This window comes from Triticum urartu, chromosome 2A (assembly GCF_056163025.1).
Source record: "Triticum urartu cultivar PI428250 chromosome 2A, HENAU_Tu73, whole genome shotgun sequence".
NCBI classification, from domain to species: domain Eukaryota; kingdom Viridiplantae; phylum Streptophyta; class Magnoliopsida; order Poales; family Poaceae; genus Triticum; species Triticum urartu.
In genome coordinates, this window is record NC_141874.1 from 695114525 (window position 1) to 695137127 (window position 22603).

General features: G+C 48.6%; 1 protein-coding gene and 2 pseudogenes across 3 annotated transcripts; 2 read left to right on the forward strand and 1 right to left on the reverse strand.

Annotated features, from left to right (window-relative positions):
* Nucleotides 1-4553: 4553 nt before the first annotated feature.
* Nucleotides 4554-7072, forward strand: LOC147986850 (uncharacterized; annotated as a pseudogene). Its single transcript, XR_015617427.1, has 2 exons — nucleotides 4554-4687; nucleotides 4896-7072. The product of XR_015617427.1 is annotated as an uncharacterized LOC147986850 (transcript).
* Nucleotides 7072-8610, forward strand: LOC147986851 (putative LRR receptor-like serine/threonine-protein kinase At3g47570; annotated as a pseudogene).
* A 145-nt stretch (nucleotides 8611-8755) lies between these two features.
* LOC147986852 (uncharacterized) lies at nucleotides 8756-22235 on the reverse strand. Of its 2 annotated transcripts, XM_087544978.1 has the most exons (3): nucleotides 11442-22235; nucleotides 9942-10318; nucleotides 8756-9241 (listed from the first exon to the last, which is right to left on the reverse strand). In XM_087544978.1, the coding sequence occupies exons 1-2, from the start codon at nucleotides 12633-12635 to the stop codon at nucleotides 9965-9967; spliced, it is 1548 nt and encodes a 515-aa protein (XP_087401104.1). In that variant the 5' UTR covers nucleotides 12636-22235; the 3' UTR covers nucleotides 8756-9241; nucleotides 9942-9964. The 2 variants fall into 2 exon arrangements, with proteins under 2 accessions (XP_087401104.1, XP_087401103.1); XM_087544977.1 differs by having other exon boundaries at nucleotides 8756-10318.
* Between the last annotated feature and the right edge of the window lie 368 nt (nucleotides 22236-22603).

Genomic DNA, 22603 nt, shown 5'->3' on the forward strand with positions numbered 1-22603 from the left:
AATATAGACGTATTTTAGAGTGTAGATTCACCCATTTTGCTTCGTATGTAGTCCATATTGGAATCTCTGAAAGACTTATATTTAGGAACGGAGGGAGTACATTAGAGAAACCCCTTGATGTTTTTCTTAGGTTGTTTTTGTACCGCAAGTGTGTTGAAAAACAGAAAAGAGCAGCAACTTCTAAGGTTTGTTTAAGCAAAATCAGTGTTGCCAGTAAGCAACTCATGTGTGCTCATGCGTGCTAGGATTTGATGTGAAGCAACTCCTGTGTGCTCATGCATGCTAGGATTTGATGTGAAAAGGAGAAAAGTGTGAGCAACTATTTGGGGCACTTTTAAGAGAAAAATGAAATGGGTGGGAAAAAGCAAAATCACAAAAGCCCGTCGTTTTTAGTTTGCTTTTGTACAAAAATGGTTCTGCCTGGAAAAAGGGCAGCAACTTCTACGGGTTTGTTCAAGTAAATCAAGTGCTACCGTTAAGCAATTTGTGACATGTTGTCATTAACTGACCTACTGGCCTCTTTATATTTAGTTTTACTGTAATCACTGAAAAAATAGTTGTAGGCAAGTACTGATGTTTTTCTAGGCAAGTCCAAATGCACAAAAGGGTAATCAAGAAACACTTGATCCCCCCTAGACAGTATGGAACTAAGCTCCGGAGCAGGATGGCATGTGTCAGGTAAATCACACATTCAGAAACATGCAAAAGTCATAGAGTTTGCCTAAAACACAACAGGCAAGTCACATACTTAACACTAGCAAGTCACATTCAAATGTCAAGCAAGTCCTACTGAAAATGTCAAACAAACCATGTGGGTGTTTTGAAAATGGGAAAATAAAAAGAGCTTAATTCCAGCTAGTGTTGAGTATGTGACTTGCTAGTCTGAGGTATGTTACTTGCTTGACATTTGAATGTGACTTGCTTGTTTTACATGTGTGATTTGCCTGACACGCAACCCCTCCCCCTCCCCCTCCCCCTCCCCCCTAGGTCTATGCCTAACATTTGTATGTGACCCATCATTTGTGTTCAACTTGCTTGTTCTGTGTCAAGTGCATGGTTCTAACCCCTAGATTTTAGTCCAAGTGATTACATGTGTGTTGTGTTTGTGAACTTTGATATATGTGTGTGAGGTGCCGAAAAAAACCATGTGGATGTTTAAACAAAGGGGGGGAGCTTACCCGCAACTTGTTGTATTCCTCATCAGTTTGTTGCTCTTTAATGGAAGGAGATGAATTATGGTCAGGAGCAGCGGCAGGTTGTTCTTCCCAAATTGCGCTTTTGCTCGTCCCAGCCATTTTTTCCACCAAAAAAAAACATCACCATAAATGCATATTCAGCTGGCTTGTATGAAAATTCGAGAACACTAACTAGAAGGAACTAGCAAGTCCTGAACCATATGATGAAAATGTGAAGGAAAAATAACACACGAATAAAGTTCATGTGTTAACTGAGGCAACTACCGACAGAGTATTGGCCAAATCTTGGTAAAACTCAAAGCCATGCAAGTAACAAAACCATTAAATGCAAATTATGAACCAAGTCAGGCAACTAAGTAACAAACATTAGGCAACTTGAAAAGCAGAAACAAGCAACTACTAATCAATTATTATGCAAGTTTTGTTAAAAGGGGGGGAACCACACTAGTGCCAAGCTCAAAAAGCCGCAGATTTGGCAACCCACGCCCGCATATCTGGTAACTAGTAGCCTCTACCTGGCAACTATCCATCCTGCAACCCTCTTAAACATCGCCAAGGTAATGCCGACTTTGAGGCAGAGCAATGGTTTGTCGTTCCCAAAAAAGTAGTTCAAACCTCATGGAGAAGAGAAGGGATTTACCTCATGGAGACGAATGAAGGTGGTGTCACTGTGCCATCTCCCGCTTCTAGTTTTGAGCCGTCTTAGGCAACTAACTAAAATCAAGTAGGAAAAACAAGTTAAACTGAACAAAACCATATGGAACAAAGCTAGCAAAAAAGGGCATATGTGAAACCTAGACTAAAAGAAAGGTATATGAATCTATGCTGAAAAAGGAACACCACACCCTCCCCACATAAGGTGACATGCACGATCTTGATTCTTCAAGGAAAAGTATTTATGTGTACATATCTCTACTAGCAAGTTTTGGAACCATCTCAGACAACTAGCTAGCGAAAAAACAGTAGACAAAAAAAGTTTTAGACGAGATATGTACATGTCAGGTAACTCATGATAGAGCCTCTGCAAAAACACTAAAGCAATCAGCTATGTGTAGTACAAAAAAGACAAGCCTTGAGAAGTCTGGGCAGAAAAAATACAAGTATATCTACATAACAAATAGAGAAGGACCAGCAAACCATCTGATGGTCATAGCATCACATGTCAACAATTTAGATCTTTCAGTCTATTTTCTTTGTTTGAAAAAAGTAGACATCATATAAGATAACTATACAAGTTTCATTTCTCCACCCAGCAACTCAGCCCTAGAATGATTATGCAACTTGACAGTACGGTACTAGGCTTTAGTGGACGAAGAACATGACCACATGCATCATGCATGCATACTGTTTTAGCACCTCCCCTCCATGTCGAATTCTAGCACCTCCCTTGCTTCTGGAGGCTGATGTGCACCATCTTTCAGCCGGAACGGCCAGTGGGTCTGCGTTCATTTATATTTTTCGTTATTCCAAAAACATTTCAGGATGTAATACAAAAGTTGCAAGTAAACAATTGTTGTTGCCGTTGTTTCCAGAACAATCAACAAATACGTCTAGCATGCCTCTGTTTTCAGTAATACAATTGTTGTACTCAATCAGGCAAAACATGGTTTCAGTAAATATTATACTAAGGCAACAAAAATCAGAAGCATCAGCGGATAAAAAGTCAGGCACCTACATGACTACAACTCCAAGACATCAACTCGCCACTCCTATTTCGATGTGGCAATCCTCTTCTTACTTCCAACTTTAATTTAGCTGGCCATTTCATCTAGCAGTTGGTGCACGCCTACCATGAGGAGAAGTAGGTAGGCTGGAGCTTGCAATTCTCGCGGCGGCGCATGCAGAGGGTGCACGCGGTCGAGGAGCTGCTGCACTACGAGGTTCGCGAACTATTAGGACCGAGGCGGAGTTGTGTTGTACACCTAGCAGTACGGACGCTGACGCCGTGTGGGCTGCACTAGTTGGAAGCGAGGCTGAAGAAGGTGAGCCAGGAGCTGGACGGGAGCACTCGCCGGTGTCCGTGGGTCGCTCGTGGAGAGAGCGCTGGTGCGGCGGACGACGTTGGTCGCTCCATGGAAATCCAGCTCAGCCCGGAGGTGTTGTACTTGTACACCCGCTGCAGATCTGCAGATGCACAATGGCAGACAAATCAATCATGGTGAACCGAAGACATCAACTCGCCACTTCTATTTCGAACCCCGCAGATCCACATCCCATTACCCCAAAAATGTCAGAAAATGCTCGTCCCTTGCAACCAAAAATCCGACCGCCGGCGCACGTGGTGTATCACACAACAAAAATCGACCCCCCCCCTTACTGCCCCTCCCCCGTGAAATCGACAGTATCCTATCACAGAACCTCCCCCGGGGCATCCAGTAGAGAAGCGCATGAAAAGACGAGGTAGACGATGCTCACCACTGATTTTGATCGGAGAACCCCCTTCCCGCTTGCCGGAATAAACTCATCGTCGTCGGCGACCGTCACCCTCCTCCGCCCTGCTTCGAAGGAGAGAGATGAGGAACAGAGGCTCTGCGGCCGCGCACGTGGGGTCCACCCTCGCGCCTCCCAAACTCTGGCGGTTCCGCCGCGGTGGCGACGGATTTGGGCGACGGTGGAACTGCACAGCACCGCTCACTCCGCCCCCTCATCCCAGACTACGTGCGGGTCAACGAGAGAGGGAGAAACATGGGGCTCTCCACCGATGTATATCCGTTCGGCAGTTTTCATCCTCCAGCGTGATCAGATCCGACGGTGGTCGAGCGCGTGTGCTCTATAAGACAAACGAGCCCGCGAGCACTTTTTAGGTTTTAGGATTATTATAATCTTCAAAGTTGAAGCCGAAGCGTCTTTCACCCTTCCATCGAATGGCGGGTCTGCCAAGATACTTGTTCCCTCTATTTGATATGAATGGTATTTCTGTCAGTGTATATAGCCGTGCAAGAAACGACACTTGCTCATCCAAATGTTGTCTACAACGAGCGCATTACAAGTCTACTTGACCCAAGAAAAGCAGGGTTCCGAAAGAATGCATGATAATCACGACGGCTCGGACTAGTAAGCCATTACACATGTGGCCCAGTAAAAACATACTACTCCCTCCATTCCAAAATAAGTGTCTTAACTTTAGTATAAAGTTGAGAGACTTATTTTGGGACCAAGAGAGTACTAGATAGATCTGGAATACATGAAGGCTGGACATGCATACTGCAACAAAACTGTCCAGCTCAAGCAGGAGCGATAGACAGCAGCGGCAGGAGAAAAGTAGCTGGAGACCTCGAGTGGAAGGCTCCGTTGACTCAGGTCAAGCTAAGATGATAAGGCGTGAGTGGGTGAGTGCTGCTGACAGTACGGTGTGTGGCGCAAACCTGCGGTAAAAACTGCATTTAAACCGGTGTGCTACCGAGCATTTGAAACGTATGCATACAAACCTCCTACCGGCAAAGCCAAGCTGCGGAAGCTGCCGTTTTGCGCGCTCCTGTCAACGAGCAGAGGTACGCTACAGTCTGTGTTCTTGACTACTTCTTGCTGTGAGAGGTTACATAATCTTATTTTGACATACACAGCTACTAGAGCCTTAAGTAACTCTGGTTGTGAGCAGAGCACACGTAGCACTTGAGTTCTGCGGTGGTTTGTCACGGACGCCCTTGTAATTAGCTCTGCCGGGCGCCGGTGAACATTGCTCTGTATGTATTTATGCAGGTAACTGAGCAATCCTTGAGGATACGCAGCATGGTTATTCTACCGGCGGCGTTTCTGCTGCTGCTGTTCTATGGAGCTGGCAACATCAATTGCTCAATAGTCAATCACGAGAACAGTACAGACATGCGCTCGTTGCTCGATTTCAAAGCCTGAGATCCTGGGACAGAAGCGTCCACTACTGCAACTGGACGGGTGTGAGCTGCAGCCCAGGGAATGCAGGGCTCGTCGCCGCTCTGGAACTCGCCGGCAAAAGCTTGTCAGGCGAACCTGACGTTCCTTCAGACACTTAATTTGTCCGTCAATAGCTTCTCCGGCCAGTTACCTTCCCTAAACCAGCTCCAGGAGCTGTTCCTCCTTGACCTGAGATCCAATTCGTTCCAGGGGATAATTCCTGACTCACTCACAAACTGTTCAAAACTAAAGATTATAGATCTTTCCACAAACATGCTAGAAGGACCAATCCCCACAAAATTTGGTTCGCTCTACAATCTACTAATTGTTATGGATCTCTCTCAGAATAATCTCACCGGGGTCATCCCGCCAAGCATCAGCAACGCCACCCAGTTATTAGGACTTACCCTTCAGGATAACCAACTAGGGGGGAGCATACCTGGTGAACTTGGGGGATTGTCCCACATGCTCGTCTTGGCCTTTGGTGGTAATAGGCTGTCAGGTCCAATACCACCATCAATCTTCAATCTGACCTCGCTTGCAGTGTTAGACGGGTATTCCAATATGCTAGAAATGGTGTTGCCACTTGACATTGGTGATACCCTCCCTAACCTGGAAAGTCTTACCTTTGGCAGTAGCATGCTTCATGGTCATATCCCAGCTTCGCTAGGCAATGCAACAATGCTACAGCTTATCGATTTATCAAATAACAGTTTCGTTGGAGAAATCCCTAGTTTTGGAAAGCTACTAAACCTATCAGTACTAAACCTAGAGTATAACAAGCTTGAATCAGGGGACAGCCAAAGCTGGGAATCTTTGTATGGACTAACAAACTCTAGTCAATTGTCTATGCTCTTTTTAGAAAGAGTGAATTCCGTTTTTTACCCTTTATTTTAACATTTTTGACACTAATTACCCCATTTAGCGAGATTTCATTCATTTTACCCCATTTAGCAAAAGTGTTGCCACAATTTACCCTGTTTAAAATTGTGTGAGCATTCTGACCTGTGCCGCATAGAGCATAACTTCTCCCGACCGGCTCGGCACAATGGAGGTCACTCACATCACGTCCAACGCACAACGCCCGAGTCGGCCGCGCGCCATGCTCACCTCCAGTCGCTTCTAGCTTGTGTCGCCTGCCCCAATCGATTGCATTGCCTGTCCAGGCTTCCGACCGAATGCACCCGTCAGGCTCGCTCGAACCTAGTGTTAGATATTGTCAGGCATCGGCGATGGCGACACCGACCGGTGGATTCTCATGGCTCCATCAAGCTCCCCGACATCGGGCTAGGCACGTCCATTTACGTGAACCGCTGCACTGAATCTTCTTGCTTTGGTGACATCAGGACCAAACGTGCAAGCAGCTAGACACGGAAGCTAGCACAGATGGATTGATGAACAATGCCACATGCGCATGCACGCGTAGGTGAACCTGGGCTTTGCACTAGTGCTACATCCGATCGGTCGATCACGATGCCGTCGGCAGAACACTGCGTAACTTGGTGATCGATGGAAGAAACTCTGATCGATAGATTGCAACAGGCTATAGTCTCGAGCCTCACATTTCTTTATTGCTTTGATCTGGTGATATTAGAACGTGGTGTACAAAGATATATATAGCACCTAGCCCTAGCCAAACTAAGCCTATACGTATCCCATGTGAAGACTGCCTCCTGCCCTAGTCGGACATGGACATCGTGATTTATTTCAATAACCATCAGGCTGTGCTCAGTTGATGGCGGGTCCGTGACGACGGTGCGATCATATCGGGCCTGGCCGGTCGGGAGAAGTTAGGAGGACCGGTTCAACAAGGAGAAAAATAGATAGGAAAAAATCGTCGATGTGGCATTGCTAGCTAGACCTGACAATTTGGACCCGCCAGTCAGAACAGATACAAAATTTTACACAGGGTAAATTGTGGCAACACTTTTGCTAAATGGGGTAAAACGGATGAAATCCTGCTAAATGGGGTAATTAGTGACAAAAATATCAAAATAGGGGGTAAAAACTGGAATTCACTCTTTTAGAAAATAATCAGCTGCAAGGAGCCATACCAGATTCCGTTGGTAAGTTGTCAACTCAACTTACACACCTAGAACTGAGTGGAAACAATCTATCAGGAACAGTTCCTTTAAGCCTAGGAAACCTGAGTAGCATAATCGATTTAGATCTTAGCGAAAACAGTTTAACTGGTACAATTGAAGGATGGTTGGAGAGTCTAGGAAACCTACAATCCTTAGATATTCATGAAAATAACTTCGCCGGGTCCATTCCACCATCTTTTGGCAACCTTTCAGGACTGACAATACTTTCTTTAGCAAAAAACGAATTTGAAGGTCCCATACCTCCCATATTAGGAAAACTTTCACAACTCTCAAGGCTGGACCTTAGCTATAATAATCTGCAAGGTGACATACCTCCAAAAATTAGTGAGCTTAAGCAACTCATTGCACTATCACTCTCTTCTAGCAGACTTTCTGGAAAAATTCCTGATAATCAGGGCCAGTGTCAGGGCCTCATAACCATCCAAATGGACCACAATAATCTCACGGGTGTCATTCCAACCTCCTTAGGCAACCTTTTAAGCTTGGACATGCTCAGCCTCTCCCATAATGATTTATCAGGTGCCATCCCAACAGTTCTAAGTGACCTTCAATCTCTCAGCAAGTAATCATTTCCAAGGGGAAATTCCAACAAATGGATTGTTTGAGCACCCCGGGGGACTTTGTGGACGAGCAACTGGTTTCCATGTGCCCTCATGCCCAGAAGCCTCTCCGGGAACAGGAAGACACTATCGTTTGATTACGTTGTTGATCCCCCTAATTGGTTTCATGTCACTTGCACTGCTGACTTGCTTTATAATCTATAAGAAGACACCAAAAGCGACATTTTCATTGTTGCCTTCTCTCAGGGAGAAATTCCCTAGAGTTTCTTATTGGGACCTAGCTCGAGCGACGGGCAACTTCTCTGAGATTAACTTGATTGGCGGAGGAAGTTACAGTTCAGTGTACAGAGGCAACTTGAGCCAAGTCAAAACGGAAGTGGCAGTCAAGGTACTTGACCTTGAGATTCCAGGCGCCGAAGGAAGTTTTGCATTAGAATGCAAAGCACTGAGAGGCATTCTTCACAGAAACATTGTTCCTCTCATAACAGAATGCTCTGCAATCAACAACAAAGGCAATGCTTTCAGAGCTCTAATCTATGCTTTCATGCCCAATGGGAACTTGGACACTTGGTTGCATCATCAAGAGAATCAGGCAGCCGGAAGGCATTTAGGCCTAGCTCAAAGAATAAGCATAGCTACTAACATAGCAGATGCATTGGACTATTTGCATCATGATAGTGGGAGGCCCATCATCCATTGTGATCTAGGAGAGTGAGAATCAGGCAGCCGGAAGGCATTTAGTCCTAGCTGAAAGAATAAGCATAGCTACTAACATAGCAGATGAATTGGACTATTTGCATCATGATAGTGGGAGGCCCATCATCCATTGTGATCTAGGAGAGTGAGGAGCTCAACTTCTTTTAAGAGACTTGTCAGCCGGGCTTCTCAAAGGAGCTAAAGAAGAAAAGGGGGTGCAATTAGAGTCTGTTGATAAAATGACCCAGCTTCTCTAAGAATGTAATTGTAATACACTTTATACCCCAGCTTGCATTGCCTTTCTGGATTAATATCCTATTATGATTACAACAATTGTGTTTCATTATGTGCAACACCAAAAGCCTTGGGAAAAACCAAATTGCCTGGCGTCAGTGTGGTAGCAGCTGTGGCCTGGATGCTATAATTGTGTGCTGCATCGCAAATTCACAACCTACTAGCAGGCAACTGATGTGCGTGCACAGGGGCAGTCCCGCACCCCATGACGGGCAGACCACATCGGGTGTTACCTCTTGCAACATGCGCAATGAAAGTCAAGCACTGTTTTTTATAATTTGTTAACACATTTCAATTTAGTTCTTGAATTTTATGGACTAAATGTGCTCCCCAGAGCAGACTCCACTGTCTATTTTCCATATACATAATGAAAACAGAATATATAGGTTGAAGTGACACTCGTCAAAGGTGACATTTGACATCATGTCATGGTTGCACCATTTGACAGTCCATGAAGACGGGATGGCACTTGCTATCAACATAGACCTGTCAACTGCCCGTCTCATGCCCCTGATGTTAACTGCAAACGTGCCAATAACCATTTGTTAACAAAATTCGGTGTAGTCTGCGCTCCCTCAGATACTAGTTTCGATGGGACAGCCTGTCTGCTTAAAATAGTACTGGTAGAAAAGGCAAAAGGGGGAAATGTTAAGGATGGTTTGCCCAGTTTAAACTTGTGAGCAATCCTAAAATGGAAAAATAAAGTGGGCAAGTGCAGGAAATAATAGTATGTAGTATGTAGTATCTAAAAGTAAATGACACGCATTCTGTTTCACGTTCCAGAGAAAAATGATTACTCTAAAAAGTAGCTTTTGCTGCAATCTGAATAAACCTAACTAGTTAATATTTTCCGAAAGGAAAAATTAAGAAAGATAGCATTTCAGTTATTATGTAACAGAGAATGACCACACACCTTTATTTATATGATCTTCAAACTCGCTCACACATAAAATGCACTTCTAAAACAACAAGGAAAGATTTAATACCAAGCTGACAAAAGCTTAAAACACCATCGATTAGGAACAGAGATAAAGAATCACCAGTTTGGGACTTGTACGTTTCTAGGTACAAGTCATCTCTAAAACGACGCATAGTAGATGAAACTGAAGACTAGGACTCCTGCCAACCAGTCATATGAATACTGATAATGGTTTATTCAGCTAACGTCATCAAAGCATCTAAAAGCTAAAGTACCAACGCAACAAAAAGTAAAAACTCACTTAGTCCTGATAGATGGGCTTATTCAGCTAGTGCAGAAAGCTCTCCATAACTTCCTCTTGCACATTTTCCACCAGTTCTCTGTTTTGATCTTCTGTCTGTAGAATTCAGAGTCTGCACCCGCCCTCAAGGCACGATCTCTCACAGTTATTAACAGTTCATCTAAAGCAATGATTTTCCTCACAAGAGAGTTATTCTCATCCTCAATGTCAATACAAAGTGAGAAGGCCTCTATCTCTGCAACATTTGTGTCACCATCCTTAATCAAAGCTTCTTTATATGATTGTAATGCTTTTATAAGGATAGATGAATCCTTTCCTGTGCCCTCAGAACCAACATCTTCAACACTGTTTGCAGTAACCTCAGATTTTGAATCCTCCTATGACAAAATGTAAATAAGAATTCTAGTGTTTATGCAGACAAATATGTGCAAGGGAATACAATCTAGCGATTCTGATCATTTTATCTAGCTTTTACAGAGACAATGAAATGAAATAAATTACTGATACACCACTGCCATCTAAATCTACTATATCATTATATAATACAAAAGCAATTGAAAGATAACAGTTCATACTTGATGAAACTAACTAACGGTTAAATTTAATTAGATTTGGGTGCCTCATTAACTATAGAAACAAACCAATATGTAGGCTAAAAAACTGTGAAGATTTTACGGACTTAATGGATGGCTAATATATATGCACCTATAGCTAGAAAGCACAGATATATGGTGTGCGCCTCCAAAAACATGGAAGATGTTAGATATGTAGTGCCATTGGGATAATTATGTGCACATATATATAGCAGTTGAAATCAAAGATTGAATCGTGCTGCGTAGGAATGAATATATTGGCAAATGCTCAGTTCTCACTGACATCAAATTATGAAGGACATATTTCTTAAATAGGACATAAATTTGAAACCGATGTAGAAGACCAAACAATTTTAAAAGGAGAAAGAAAACCTAACTTACCATTGGGCATAACTTATCATATCTGAATGCTAAAACACTACTGCAAAAACTAGCTATTCATATGCTAGTTATTGATTATGTATGTGGAGCTTTATAGTAATGCTATCATATAATCTGTAGAAATCCTCCAAATATTTAAACACTTCCAATAAATCTAGGCTATTCATGTACTAATTAAAGATTCTGTATGTGGAGCCTTATATCTCAATGCTACTGCTATCATACAACCTGCATAAACCCTCTTATAGTAATGTGCAAGTAGTCGAGGTTGTCTACATCAACCTTGGTCCCAAATTACTTGTCTTAGATTTGTCTAGATTATGTATGTGGAGTATTTTTTTTTGAAGGAATGGGAATAGCACTGCTAGCTCCTCTACTACGAGTTATTCAAAGACATGTTACTTTGACTAAAACTGATAGCATATCTTCATATATAGCAATACAATCGCCTTAGGAAACATCATTGCATACAATTTATGGACCAAACATAAAAAGGAATCCTTAGCACCATGGTCACATTGCTTACCGAGATGTATACCATAGAAGGAGGCCAGGCCGAGTAGGGATGGACGGGGAAGATAGGTCGCTTTCTATTCTTTAGATGCTGCTTCAGCTCCGCTGTTTCCAAAGACATGGACATGAACCACTCAGGGGATTTGTACTGATCCACGTAATTCCTCCATAGGCGAAGTGCAAAATACACAAAACCATTGAAAATCATCATAAGCCGCACTGAGATTGTATCTTTCACTGAACAACTGATGACCTCTATAACGCTAGCGTGCAACGGGAACATCTTGTCCAGCACAAATCTCTCGATGCCATCATCGCCGGTTGTCGAGATCCAAATACTAAATGTGCATTCCTTCTCATTCACAATACAGAGCCTCCCATCATTGGTCTGACCAATCTTAAATGTTTGGGGTATCACTCTCAAGGGCGGCGGCAGATCCATCCGGTAGAACTGAAATGTGTCTGTGTTGAGCACGAAAATGTACTCGCTGACAATCATCCCGCTCATGGACACGCATTGCCAACATATAAACCCATCCAGCACGGTGCAGGTTGTGCTCCTGAAGCCATGAGGCAGCGGCGTTGCAGTCTCCGGGAAGATTTGCCACTCCATGGTATCCGATGAGAAGACAGCGACCTGTGCGCAAGGCCGTGAGTAGTCGTGACGGACACATACCACACGGGACGGCATCTGATCCTCTTCGCAGGAGAATGTGTGGAACCCAAGGGTGGTGCCGTCGGGCATGTCATGATGATCCTTGGGGCAGAGAAACAGGGCCATCGTTCGAGGGTTGTACCAAACTCTCCGTTGCTTGACGCTCCGGTGCTTGATGGCGATGCAGCCGCCATTGTATTTGTAGGGAAGCGAAGGATCATAGAAATCGACCCGCCAGTCGGAAGTGTCATCGTCTTGGAGGGGGGTGAATCCGGCGGAGGGGTGCCGTGAGGCGGGGAACGGAGCTACCGTTTGTGCGAGGAAGCGAGGGAGGAGCGGGGGTGCGTGGAGCGCGCGGAAGCGGCGGCGGAAGGCGCGGGACGAACGGACGGCGCCGAGGAAGCCGCGGCAGGTGAAGGCGACAGAGGCGAGGCTGCGGAGGTCCGGGAGGCGGAGGAAGATCTCTCGGAGCTGGTCGTCGCCGAGGTCACTTATGGTGGTGGGAGCGGGTGGTGTGCGGTGTTCCGGCGGCGGCGACGGGTGGGAAGCCATGGCTGGTTGGCTGCTGAGACCTAGCCGCTTGGGAGAGGAATGAGGAGCCAACAACAGAAGAGATCAAGTGACCACTGGCTTGTTAGCGAGATAGAGGGAAGGATAAGTTTTGACTTCCACGTCTAACAGTAACAGCCTCCTCCCTCTTCTCTAGCGATGTATATCCTCTCTCAGCTGAATAGCTCGGTTTGTTAGAACATTTTCAATAGACGGTCTAAATATAAAAATATCGAGGGAAAACCCTAGCCGCCGCCTCTCGAGTCTCCTCCTCCTCTTCCCCTCCTCGCCGCCGTCCATAGCGCCGCCGGGCAAAGCCTGGCCGGCTGGGCGGCGGCGGGGCTTCTCCCCATCCTCTCCGTCTTGGCTGCCGCGGGACAGCGGGATCCAGAGAAACGTCGGGCGAACGTGGGGTCCGGCGGCGCGGTGGGTGGGTCTCCCATCGGCGTCGTGTGTGGCGCAGCGGTGGTGACCTGCGTGTCGTGAGGTGGTGGCTGCGTTGGCCTGACCGGTGGTCGCAGGTGCCGCCGGATCCAGATCGGATCCATCTGGATCCTTTCTTCGGACTACGTCGGCCGCCGCGGGGTGGTGATGATCGTCGCTGGCCACGTCGGATCGTTGGATTCGGCGTCTGGAGATCTACAAGGAGTTCTTCTCGATCCTTCTTTCTGGTGGGTTGAGCCCCATGGCTCTTTCATCTTCGCGGGTTTCGGATCCGGAGTACACAGAGGTTTGGTGGCATAGGATGGGGACCGGAGGAAACTTTGGTCGGCGTGTTCGGCCCGGCATCGTCGACGTCACTTGACGCCGTTACCCTTCCTAGAGGAGAAGCCGAGGTCCCCCCCTATCCACCCCCGAACCCCTCCCGGACGAAAGTCCAAAATTCAGTCTGGATTGGGCGGCGTCGGCGTCCTGCGCGTCGTATCCTCCATGGAGGCGCCGTCTTGGGAGGAACTGTTGTTGGGGGAGAGATGTTGTGGATGGTGGGCTCCGAGTAGTTCGAGCAGTGGCGATGGTGTGGAGGTTGCCATGTGGTGTGGCGTTGTATCTACCGCATCATTGACGACGAGTGGTGGCGGCATGGTGCAGCTGCATATCGACGACGGATGCGGCTGGATGGACGAGCGCAGGGTGTTCAAGCTATCTAGCGCCATGGTGGCGTCGACGGCAGGCCTGGCAAGGTCTGTGCGTCAGTACCGGCTCTGGAGATGGATCGGTGGAAGAAGGCGGCGGCAGCCTCGGTGAGTGCGCCGGACCGGCGTGTGACCCAGTCCTGGTATGTGGCTAGGATGGGGCATCCGGCATTAGATGTTAGGATTTGGTGCGATGTCTGTTTGGTATTAGGCTCGGACATTCGGCACCACTGCATCAAGGGGGTGGGAGTAGCGACAGATGTTGCCTAGATGATGGCTTCAAGCTTACTGATGTACTACTTTGTAAGGTCTTTTGTGCTTAATAATTAATAAAGTGGTCGTATGCATCGTCCAGATGCACAGGCCGGGGGTGCATCCTCCTTTTCTAAAAAAATATAAAAAATATAAAAATACCTAATTTTTGGACTGCCTGGGACAAAAAACGCTGCTTCAACAGACGGTTCATATGTAAAAGAAATTGGACCGTGGCCTTTCGGTGATGTAAAATACAACACCTCGCGGTGCAAATTTGCATCACGAGAGACAACTGGTCCAAATTCGGCGACCGCCTGCCAACGCCCAACCGCCCTTCATTTTATTTCACAGCCGCGCCCGTCCGCCCGTCCAAACACCAGTCGGCTGGAATCCACCGCCGCCAGCGCCCAAATCCCCGCCACCACCACCCCAAATCGCCAGCGCCTCCCAAATCCCCACCGCCGCCGCCGCCACCGCCCCCGTCGCCTCCCTCGCCGGAAGCCGTCTCGCAGCCGCCCGGGCGCCGCCGAATCGGGAGGCAGCTGCAGTGGGATTCGGCGCCTCGGGCGGTCCGGCTGCTTATGTAGGCCTCCGCTGGGTCCTTAGGCCGCCGCCCGCCTCCACCGCCCGCAGCTGCTCGCTAGCCCGCCCCATTGCCACCGCCTCCCGGCCCCGCGCGGTGCCCCGCACTGAACCTGTCTAGCCGAGCTGCCGTCGCTGCTGGCCCGTGCAGCGTGCCTGTGCCGCTGCTCGTGGTGTTCGCGTCGGCTGTTGCCCGCCTCCGTCGCTGCTGCCCGGCAAAGGAGCACGTACAGGGGAGCTCGGGCTCCGGCCATGGCGACCACGGACGAGCACGGGAGTGGTGGCAAACGACACCGATCGAAGGGGAAAAATAGGAAGATAGGGAGAGGAGCTCATCACGAGGAGGATGGCGCGCTCGGGGAGGTCGGGGAGAGCTTGATGGCGATGGATTTGACGAAGGCGGCCGACGTCCCGAGGTTGAAGAAGACGATCAAGGTGATTTTACATCTTCGTTTTGGACCATTTGTTGGAGTTGCTCTTTTACATCTCCGATTTGGACCATCTGTAGAGTTGAGCATTTTTCGAAGCTCTAAAACACACTTTTTGATGGTCCATATTTTACATCTCCGGTTTTGAACCGTCAAAATTTGGACCATCTATTGGAGATGCTCTTAGGCAGTGATAATTTTACGTTCCCTTCTGCTTCAGTGTGCACACCCTAAACATTAAAAACGACCGAGATTAACTCATAATAGCCCTTCACAAAAAAGATAGGATGGTCTTATTTTAAAAAATCGTTGCCCTTCTGTCCTCGCCGGTATGCGCGTTGTGTATGTAACGTACGTGCGCGCGACCAGCCGTACATATGCCTAAACCGCCCCTACCGGCAAGGTGAAGTGTGCAGTCAGCGGGTCGACCGTGTCGCCCGACGTGGCGTGGCGAAGTGGGCGACCGTTGGCATGTGGGCGAGTCGTCATTGTGGATTACGAGGCGGCCGGTTGGACGCTGCGAGACATGTCTGGCTGGCTCCCGGGGCGGCGGGGGTTCCCAAGGCGCCCCATTGATGGCGGCGTTACTCTGGTCACTAGCACCCACCGGCCTCCCCTGCTATAGAAAAAACCCTCATGCCCCCCATTCACCGACGCACTCCCCTGTCCACCAGTCGCATCCAAACCGGCGATGGAAATGGATTGTTCTGCCTCTGTCGAATGCAGTTGAATCTTTTAGAGTAAGAACATTGTATCTACAAAAGATCAGAGGTGTCAACAATTCTATTTCCAAGACATAATTGCCCTACTAAAATTATATCCATAGTTCTTTTGTTTATTTGAATTGATGAATAGTTGATCAAGCGCAGAAGCCTAGAGTATGTTTCAGTGAGGCACGGTTTTCGTTCTGAAAAGAATATCAAACTGCACACATATATGCTCTGATGAAGGATCTGAAACTTTTTTTTAAAATAATCTGCAGTTATCACCATTGCATAAATAGCTTGAATTTGAGTTTAAACGTTTGCGTGCGTCTTATTTTTCTTCTCCCCGTGGCATGTTATGCTCTAATGTACATGTCATAGCAGAATGAATCACTGCAAGATTTATAGTAAAATCAAGACACAATTCTTTCTGCAAGTAGGCAATAAGAGCTTGCACAAAATTCTGACGGGATTCGTCATGGGTGTGGCGTGCACCGTGCTTTTTGAACGCTAGTATACCTGTAAAACGCCTCACAAGATTCATTGATGAGGATGTCAATGATTTTTGGTTGAACCTCGGTTGAAGAAACACCCAAACTAGTGTTCCACAACATCACAAGCCCTCCACTTCTTCCATCACTTTCTGCCACCTCCATCCTCTCAAAGCCAAACCTCCTTAGATTTTCTACCTTACTTCTGTTTAGATGTGTTTCAGACACAAATAATACATCTGATCTCACCCACCCTTGGATCCCCAAGAGCGCTCGAACCACCATGGGCTTCCTCGTCCCATGACCCAGCTCAAGACTCGCTGGTAATTTGTGGTTGCCATCCATCACAATTGTATCATCCGTTTCTTCCTCTTCACCATCTATACCGAAAAAGGCTTTCCCCCCGCTTTATATATAAAGCAACGATCAACATACATGATGCAAACCACCCGACACCACACACACACCCAAGGCAGATACAAGGGAGCTGACGAACAACAACGCTACTCTAAACACCCCAAAGCAAACAACAAGTAGGTAGAAGAGCATAGCTAAGGGTCTAAAGAGCTCTCCACCGTGAACAAGTCACCGCGAGGAGACGAAGCCGCAACTCGACGAACCAGGGACTCCAAAACGGTGCTTCCAAGAAAGAAACGGCACCGAAGAGCCGCCACCGCCCGAACCAGGGAATCTAGGTTTTCACCCGGAGTGACACGAAGGACGCAGGGTCACCGCGATGGAGCCTTCAAGAAGGGAACAACGCATGGGCGCCGCCGCCATCGGTCTAGCTCTGAGCCAAACGAGGTTTTCACCCCGGCCACCATCCTCAGCCTCCGTTCAAGGTACGACCCTACATGAGAGCGCCGGCCGCACCACCACCGAGATCGTCGAAGGCCCACCCCCATGCCGCCCACGAGGCCATGACAGCAAGCCCGTCAGCGTCCGAGCCACGAGCTCCGCCCACGAGCCATCAGCTCCCACCACCAAGGCCGTTGCCTTGCATCCAGACACTCCGGAGACCATCAAAGGCACGAGCTTTGAGCCGACCGGCAAACCCCTAGCACCATCGGAACCGCCGGTGACCGACCCACCCCGAACAACTGTCAGCGGCAAGGAGGCACTAGGCCAGAAAAAGGGGAGGAGGAGCGGAGCTCGCCCGGACCGGCGCACCCCTGCGCCGGTGAAAGGTAGTCGGTCTACCCGTCCCTCCAGCAGCCTCCCCTGCGTCACCCCTGACGCCCTACCACGGCCTCCGGCCAGAACCTGCGAGGAAGAGGCAGCCACCCGTCCGCCGGCTAGGGCCGCCGGATCGACCGCACCCAGCCGCCGAAGAAGGCCGCCAAGAGCGTCAACCACCACCACACCACATGCGTCTCCACGCCCTGGCCAGGACCAACCGATGCCCCGCCACCCCGCCGGAGCAGAACGAGGACCAGTTGCAGTGCCACCACCTTGAAAGGGCCACCGGCCACCCCTGGAGCCGCCAACCACCACCACCAGCCGGATCTGGGCAGGGGTTGCCAGATCCGCCACCAGCACGCCCCCGGGCCTCCATCCCCCACGAGCCAAGGAGGAGGGGGAGGAGGGAGCGCCGACAGTCCACCAGGACGCCAGGAGGAGGAAGGAAAACGGAGCAGTGGCCGACCAGCGCCTGGCGCCACCGAGCAGCGGAGGGCGCCCCGCGCCGCCAGTCACCTACGCGTGGGAGGAAGACGCCCCACCGCCGCCTGTGCCACGCGGCCTTTGGCCGGCGACGCCACCGGCGGCGGCGAGGGATGGGGCGGGGCGAGGAGACGAGGGCGGCGGCACTAGGGTTGCCTCCCGGGGACGCCCGCGGGAGCGCCTCGGGAGGGGAGGGGAGGGCCACACACCAGATTATGTTGTGTGTTGAATACTCACTTCACCATCTATCAAAGTGGTGTTGTTCTGGAGCTCCATGGCATTCCCTTCCTCGACACCCAGCAGGGCATACTTAAGTTTTGCAGTGGCTGGCTCAAAGGCGTATCTGAAATCCGCCAAGTTTCCTCGCCAATCATCTACGGAAGTTAGCTTCTTTTCATTTCTATCTGAATTCGCTGCCCTACTCCCTTCATCACTAAGCAAATCGTCCCACGGCAACGGTAGGGGGCAACACTCCCAGAGCTTAGGGTTGAGGGGGGAGGGGGGAGCAACCTCCTTGTCTATCTAAGGGGTGCATGTTCACCGGAGAAATTGGTAGCTCGCCAGTTGTAGAGGTATGGTCGGGGGCAGTGGTGGGGGAGGTCGAGGCGATTGCGGGAGCACTGCGGGCAGAGGAGGTAAGCAGTCCGGCTAGGGCCGGTCTTGACTTTTCGAAGGCCGGGGTGGACTCAAAAAATGGGCCCGGTAACTATTCTAGAGTGAAAATATTCACACAAAATTTCATTTGATTTAAAACATTTAACTGAATAGTGGTAGTAAGAAACTTAATTGGCAAATAAGAATTTTCATAATGCACCATTGATATGCACGGGTGCAACAACAAAAAGGTCTTAATTCCGATCCCATGGAAGAACTTCTAACAATGCTAAAAAGAAATTGAGAAATAATATGTGTCCCCACAGAAGCACTTCAACAATGATCAAGAGAGGAGTACTCTTGCTGAGAAATATAAAGGATAAACTTCTAGTTCATTGACATTTGGTTCCAGAATTGAAAGTATTTCGTGTTCACCTGAATATGTAATACCCTAATTAGGATATTTTTCAGAATCTAATATTTTAACATGTTGTTCTTCTTATCACTAAGAACATCTAATTCCACAAATTCTCACCGATGGCATTCCTAAAAACAAATGTGTGCATAATACCCTTTACATATTTAATGAACGTATCTGCTAGTTTCCTTTTCTTTTCTTTTCTATGAGAAGAAAACCAGACAAATAGTTTGAGGTGCTAACATTTTTACATCAAAGGAGTAGAAACACCTGAATTTGTTGGGTTAAAATTATTTCAAGCATCTCGGGTCTGGCTGTGGTCCTCGCCCCATCCTATGTTTCTCTTCTCCTCCAAAAATACAACCTGTGTTAAGTAGAAAATCCAAAAATTGAAGAAACCTTACAAAGATTACAATCAAAGCCTTGAAGGTAATTGATTAAGAAATTACATGGATTGAACCCTTGATCCAGTACGAGCTTTTGTTTTGGCCATTACAAACTGAGCCGCCGCAGACACCCTCCATTGCACTTCTTGCCCCTGCCCAGGGCCGGCCCTGGGTCCGGCCAGCGGTTGTGGGCGGTTCAGATCGAGATGGGGAGGAGGAAGACGATGAACAGAGTTTCCAGGAGGTGGAAGAAGGAGATATGCCCATTGCTTTTGTATCCAACGGCTGGAAACAAATCGTTCGGACCCCAAAAACAAATTCAGTCGACTGGTGCCTAGCCATTCCCTTATTTTTCTTCTTCCTCTTTGAACAGGCGCTATTCTGGATCTGTTTTCATGATTGCCTCTTGCTGTGAAAAATTTACGTAATCTTGTTTTTGCACAGCTAACAGAGCCTTCCGTAACTGTAGTTATGATTGTGTGAACGAATGATGATGCCCGGATCGCTATCGAATTCGTAGTAACAGTAATTAAGTTTTGCAGTGGTTTATCATGGACCCCCATGTAACTAGGTCTGCCCGTGAATATGATCAATAAGCTGCCATGTATGTGCTGTGCTCCACATATTTTGCAGGCAACACTACTGACGCGGGTCGTCATGCCTGACGGAGCACTCCCTGAAGAAGAAGAACTCGACATGGCTATTTTACTGGCGTTTCTGCTGCTGGTGTCTTATGGAACTGGCAACATCCATGGCTCAACAACGGTTAACCACGGGGACAACACAGACATGCTCTCCTTGCTCGTCTTCAAAGCGGCTACCAACGACCCAACAGGCGTCCTGCGATCATGCAACAGAAGCGTCCGCCACTGCGAGTGGACGGGTGTCATTTGCAGCTCACCGAATTCAGGGCGCGTCGTTGCCCTGAGAATGCCCGGCCAAAGCTTGTCAGGCGACGCCCCCAAGCTTCCGACAGCTCGATCTTCGAGAACATGAACTAGGGGGGAACATTCCTGATGTGTTTGGCCAGGTTTCACAACTCTCAAGGCTTGACCTTGGTTATAATAATTTCCAAGGTGTCATACCTCCATAGATAAGTGAGCTTAAACACCTGAATGAATTAACACCAGGGCCTAGTAAGTAGTAACTAATCCCAAAATGAACGGCTTACATGAGAGAGGTAGCTACCCAATGCGCAGAATCAGCATGGTGAACACACGATGCAAAGTTAGGGGCTCAGCTTCTCCCAGGAGACTTGTAAATTGGGCTTCTCAAAGGAGCTAAAGAAGAAAAGAGATGTAATTAAAGTCTTTGACAAAATGCTCCATCTTTGATAAGGCTTTGATCATTGTGCCCCTTCTAAGAATGTAACGTAATACAGTGCAATGCCTTCCTGGTTACATGGTTCTTTTGTAATGCTATGTGCAATGCAACCCCGGTGTGGCGGCCGTTGCCTTTTTTTTAGGAAAACTAGGGATTTTATTCATTGATCAAGACATCTGGAATACAAATAATGTTTGGGGGAATCCCTAGCCACATGTGGCGACCTTCCAGAAGCGACGAAGCTGCCTTGGACAAGGCATGAGCTTCAAAATTCGCCGGTGGGCTTTACGCACGAACCCTACCGCTGTTGCCGTCGGTGGAGAGCAGGCACCCGTCCAAGCCGAATGTGCCTTCTAGCCTGCTGCCCGCAGTTGGCCCACTGCTTTCCTCATCACGTGATGCCTTCCCACCAGCTATCCACTTCCCAGCCCAAACCCACTACCGAGCCCACCAGATCCTCGTTTCTCGGCCCATTTGCACTCGGCCTTTTACCCATATTCCAAGGCCCGAGCCCGGGGTCCTTCAGAGCGGCTCGCTTTCGCCGGTGGTGGCCACTGACCTCTGCCATGGCGCTTGTGCTGCGCTTCCCCCGCAGGTCGCCACAGTCTTTTGCAGCTGCCGCGAGCCGTAGCGTGAGCCTGCCGCCGGCGACCTCATCTCCACCAAGCCTACGTTGCAGCTGCTCCCCCCTGTGCCAGGGGCAACTGCCACCTCGGGGGCGCCAACTGCGGGGCGCTTTGATCTGAATCTGGGCGCCGCGCAGGACTAGGGCCGGGATGCCTCTGATCCTGCCCCGGACCCAATCCAAGGCCAACGCATGAGGAAGCAGAGGAGCTGCTAGCCGTAGGAGAGGCAGCCAGCAGATCCAGAGCGCCTACGATGGCGTGTGCTTGGGCTCGGTGGAGCGCGCTGCCAAGCGGAAGGCAGCGGCCTCTGAGTCGGGCTCCGGCAACGGCCCGGCTCGCCGTTCTGGCTCCTCGCGTCAGAAGAAGGCGCGGGCGGCAGCTGTGGTGGGGCTGCTTCAGTTGCCGCTCATGGACACTCCATCTCCGCTGACAAGGGGGAAGCTGCGTCAGATTGCCCAAGTGTGTGACCTCAACGCACCTGCCATCCTCGATCAAGTCCGGACCCGTTCAGCATCCGCTTCTGGTGATGCCTCTCCTACGGCTAGCAGCTCCTCTGCTTCCTCCGTGCAAGCCATCGCCTCTTCCTATGAGTAGGCCACGAGTTTTCGTCAGTTTCAGTGCTCTAGCTTTCGAGTCTGTTCTAGCTTTGCTTTTCATGTTTAAAGCAGTAAGTTGTCATCTTGCTCTAGGCTATCTTGGTGTCTTTAGAGGTCTTAGTGTGGCTTGCTCTCGGGGTAGGTCTAGCGTATCAGTCGAGTTTAGCTTCGACTTGTATCATGTATGTCATCTTTGCTGTAAGCTTGTTTCAGTGTCCGTCACCGCATGCTTTCTCTCTAGTGTACCTTGGTCCTTTCTTTTGGGTTGTATACTTGTTGCTAATCCATAAAGATTCTAAGTTGGAATGTCCACGGGTTGGGGGAAGATGATAAATGCTCGCTGGTTCGCGATACTATAACCTGTTGCTGCCCTAGTGTCGTTTGCCTGCAGGAAACCAAGTTGTCATCTCTCTCTAGCTTCAAGATGCGATCCTTCCTGCCCGCTAACCTGAAGGATCATTCTGTCACTTTGTCTGATGGCGCATCCGATGGCATCCTGGTTGCCTGGGATCCCGGCTGCGTCCTGGGTCAAGTCGTTGCAACGCACAAGTTTCATATCACCATGAAGATGACCTCTCCTACTACCAACAACTTTTTCTTGCTCACCATTGTGTACGCGCCGTGCCGAAGCAGGGAGAGACCAAGTTTCTTCGAAGCCTTAAACAATGTGGCTGTGTCATCGGATATCCCCTGGATTGTTCTTGGGGATTTTAATATGTACAGGTTTGCACATGAGAAGTCCCTTGGCCAGGTCAGTTGGAGGATGATGGTGT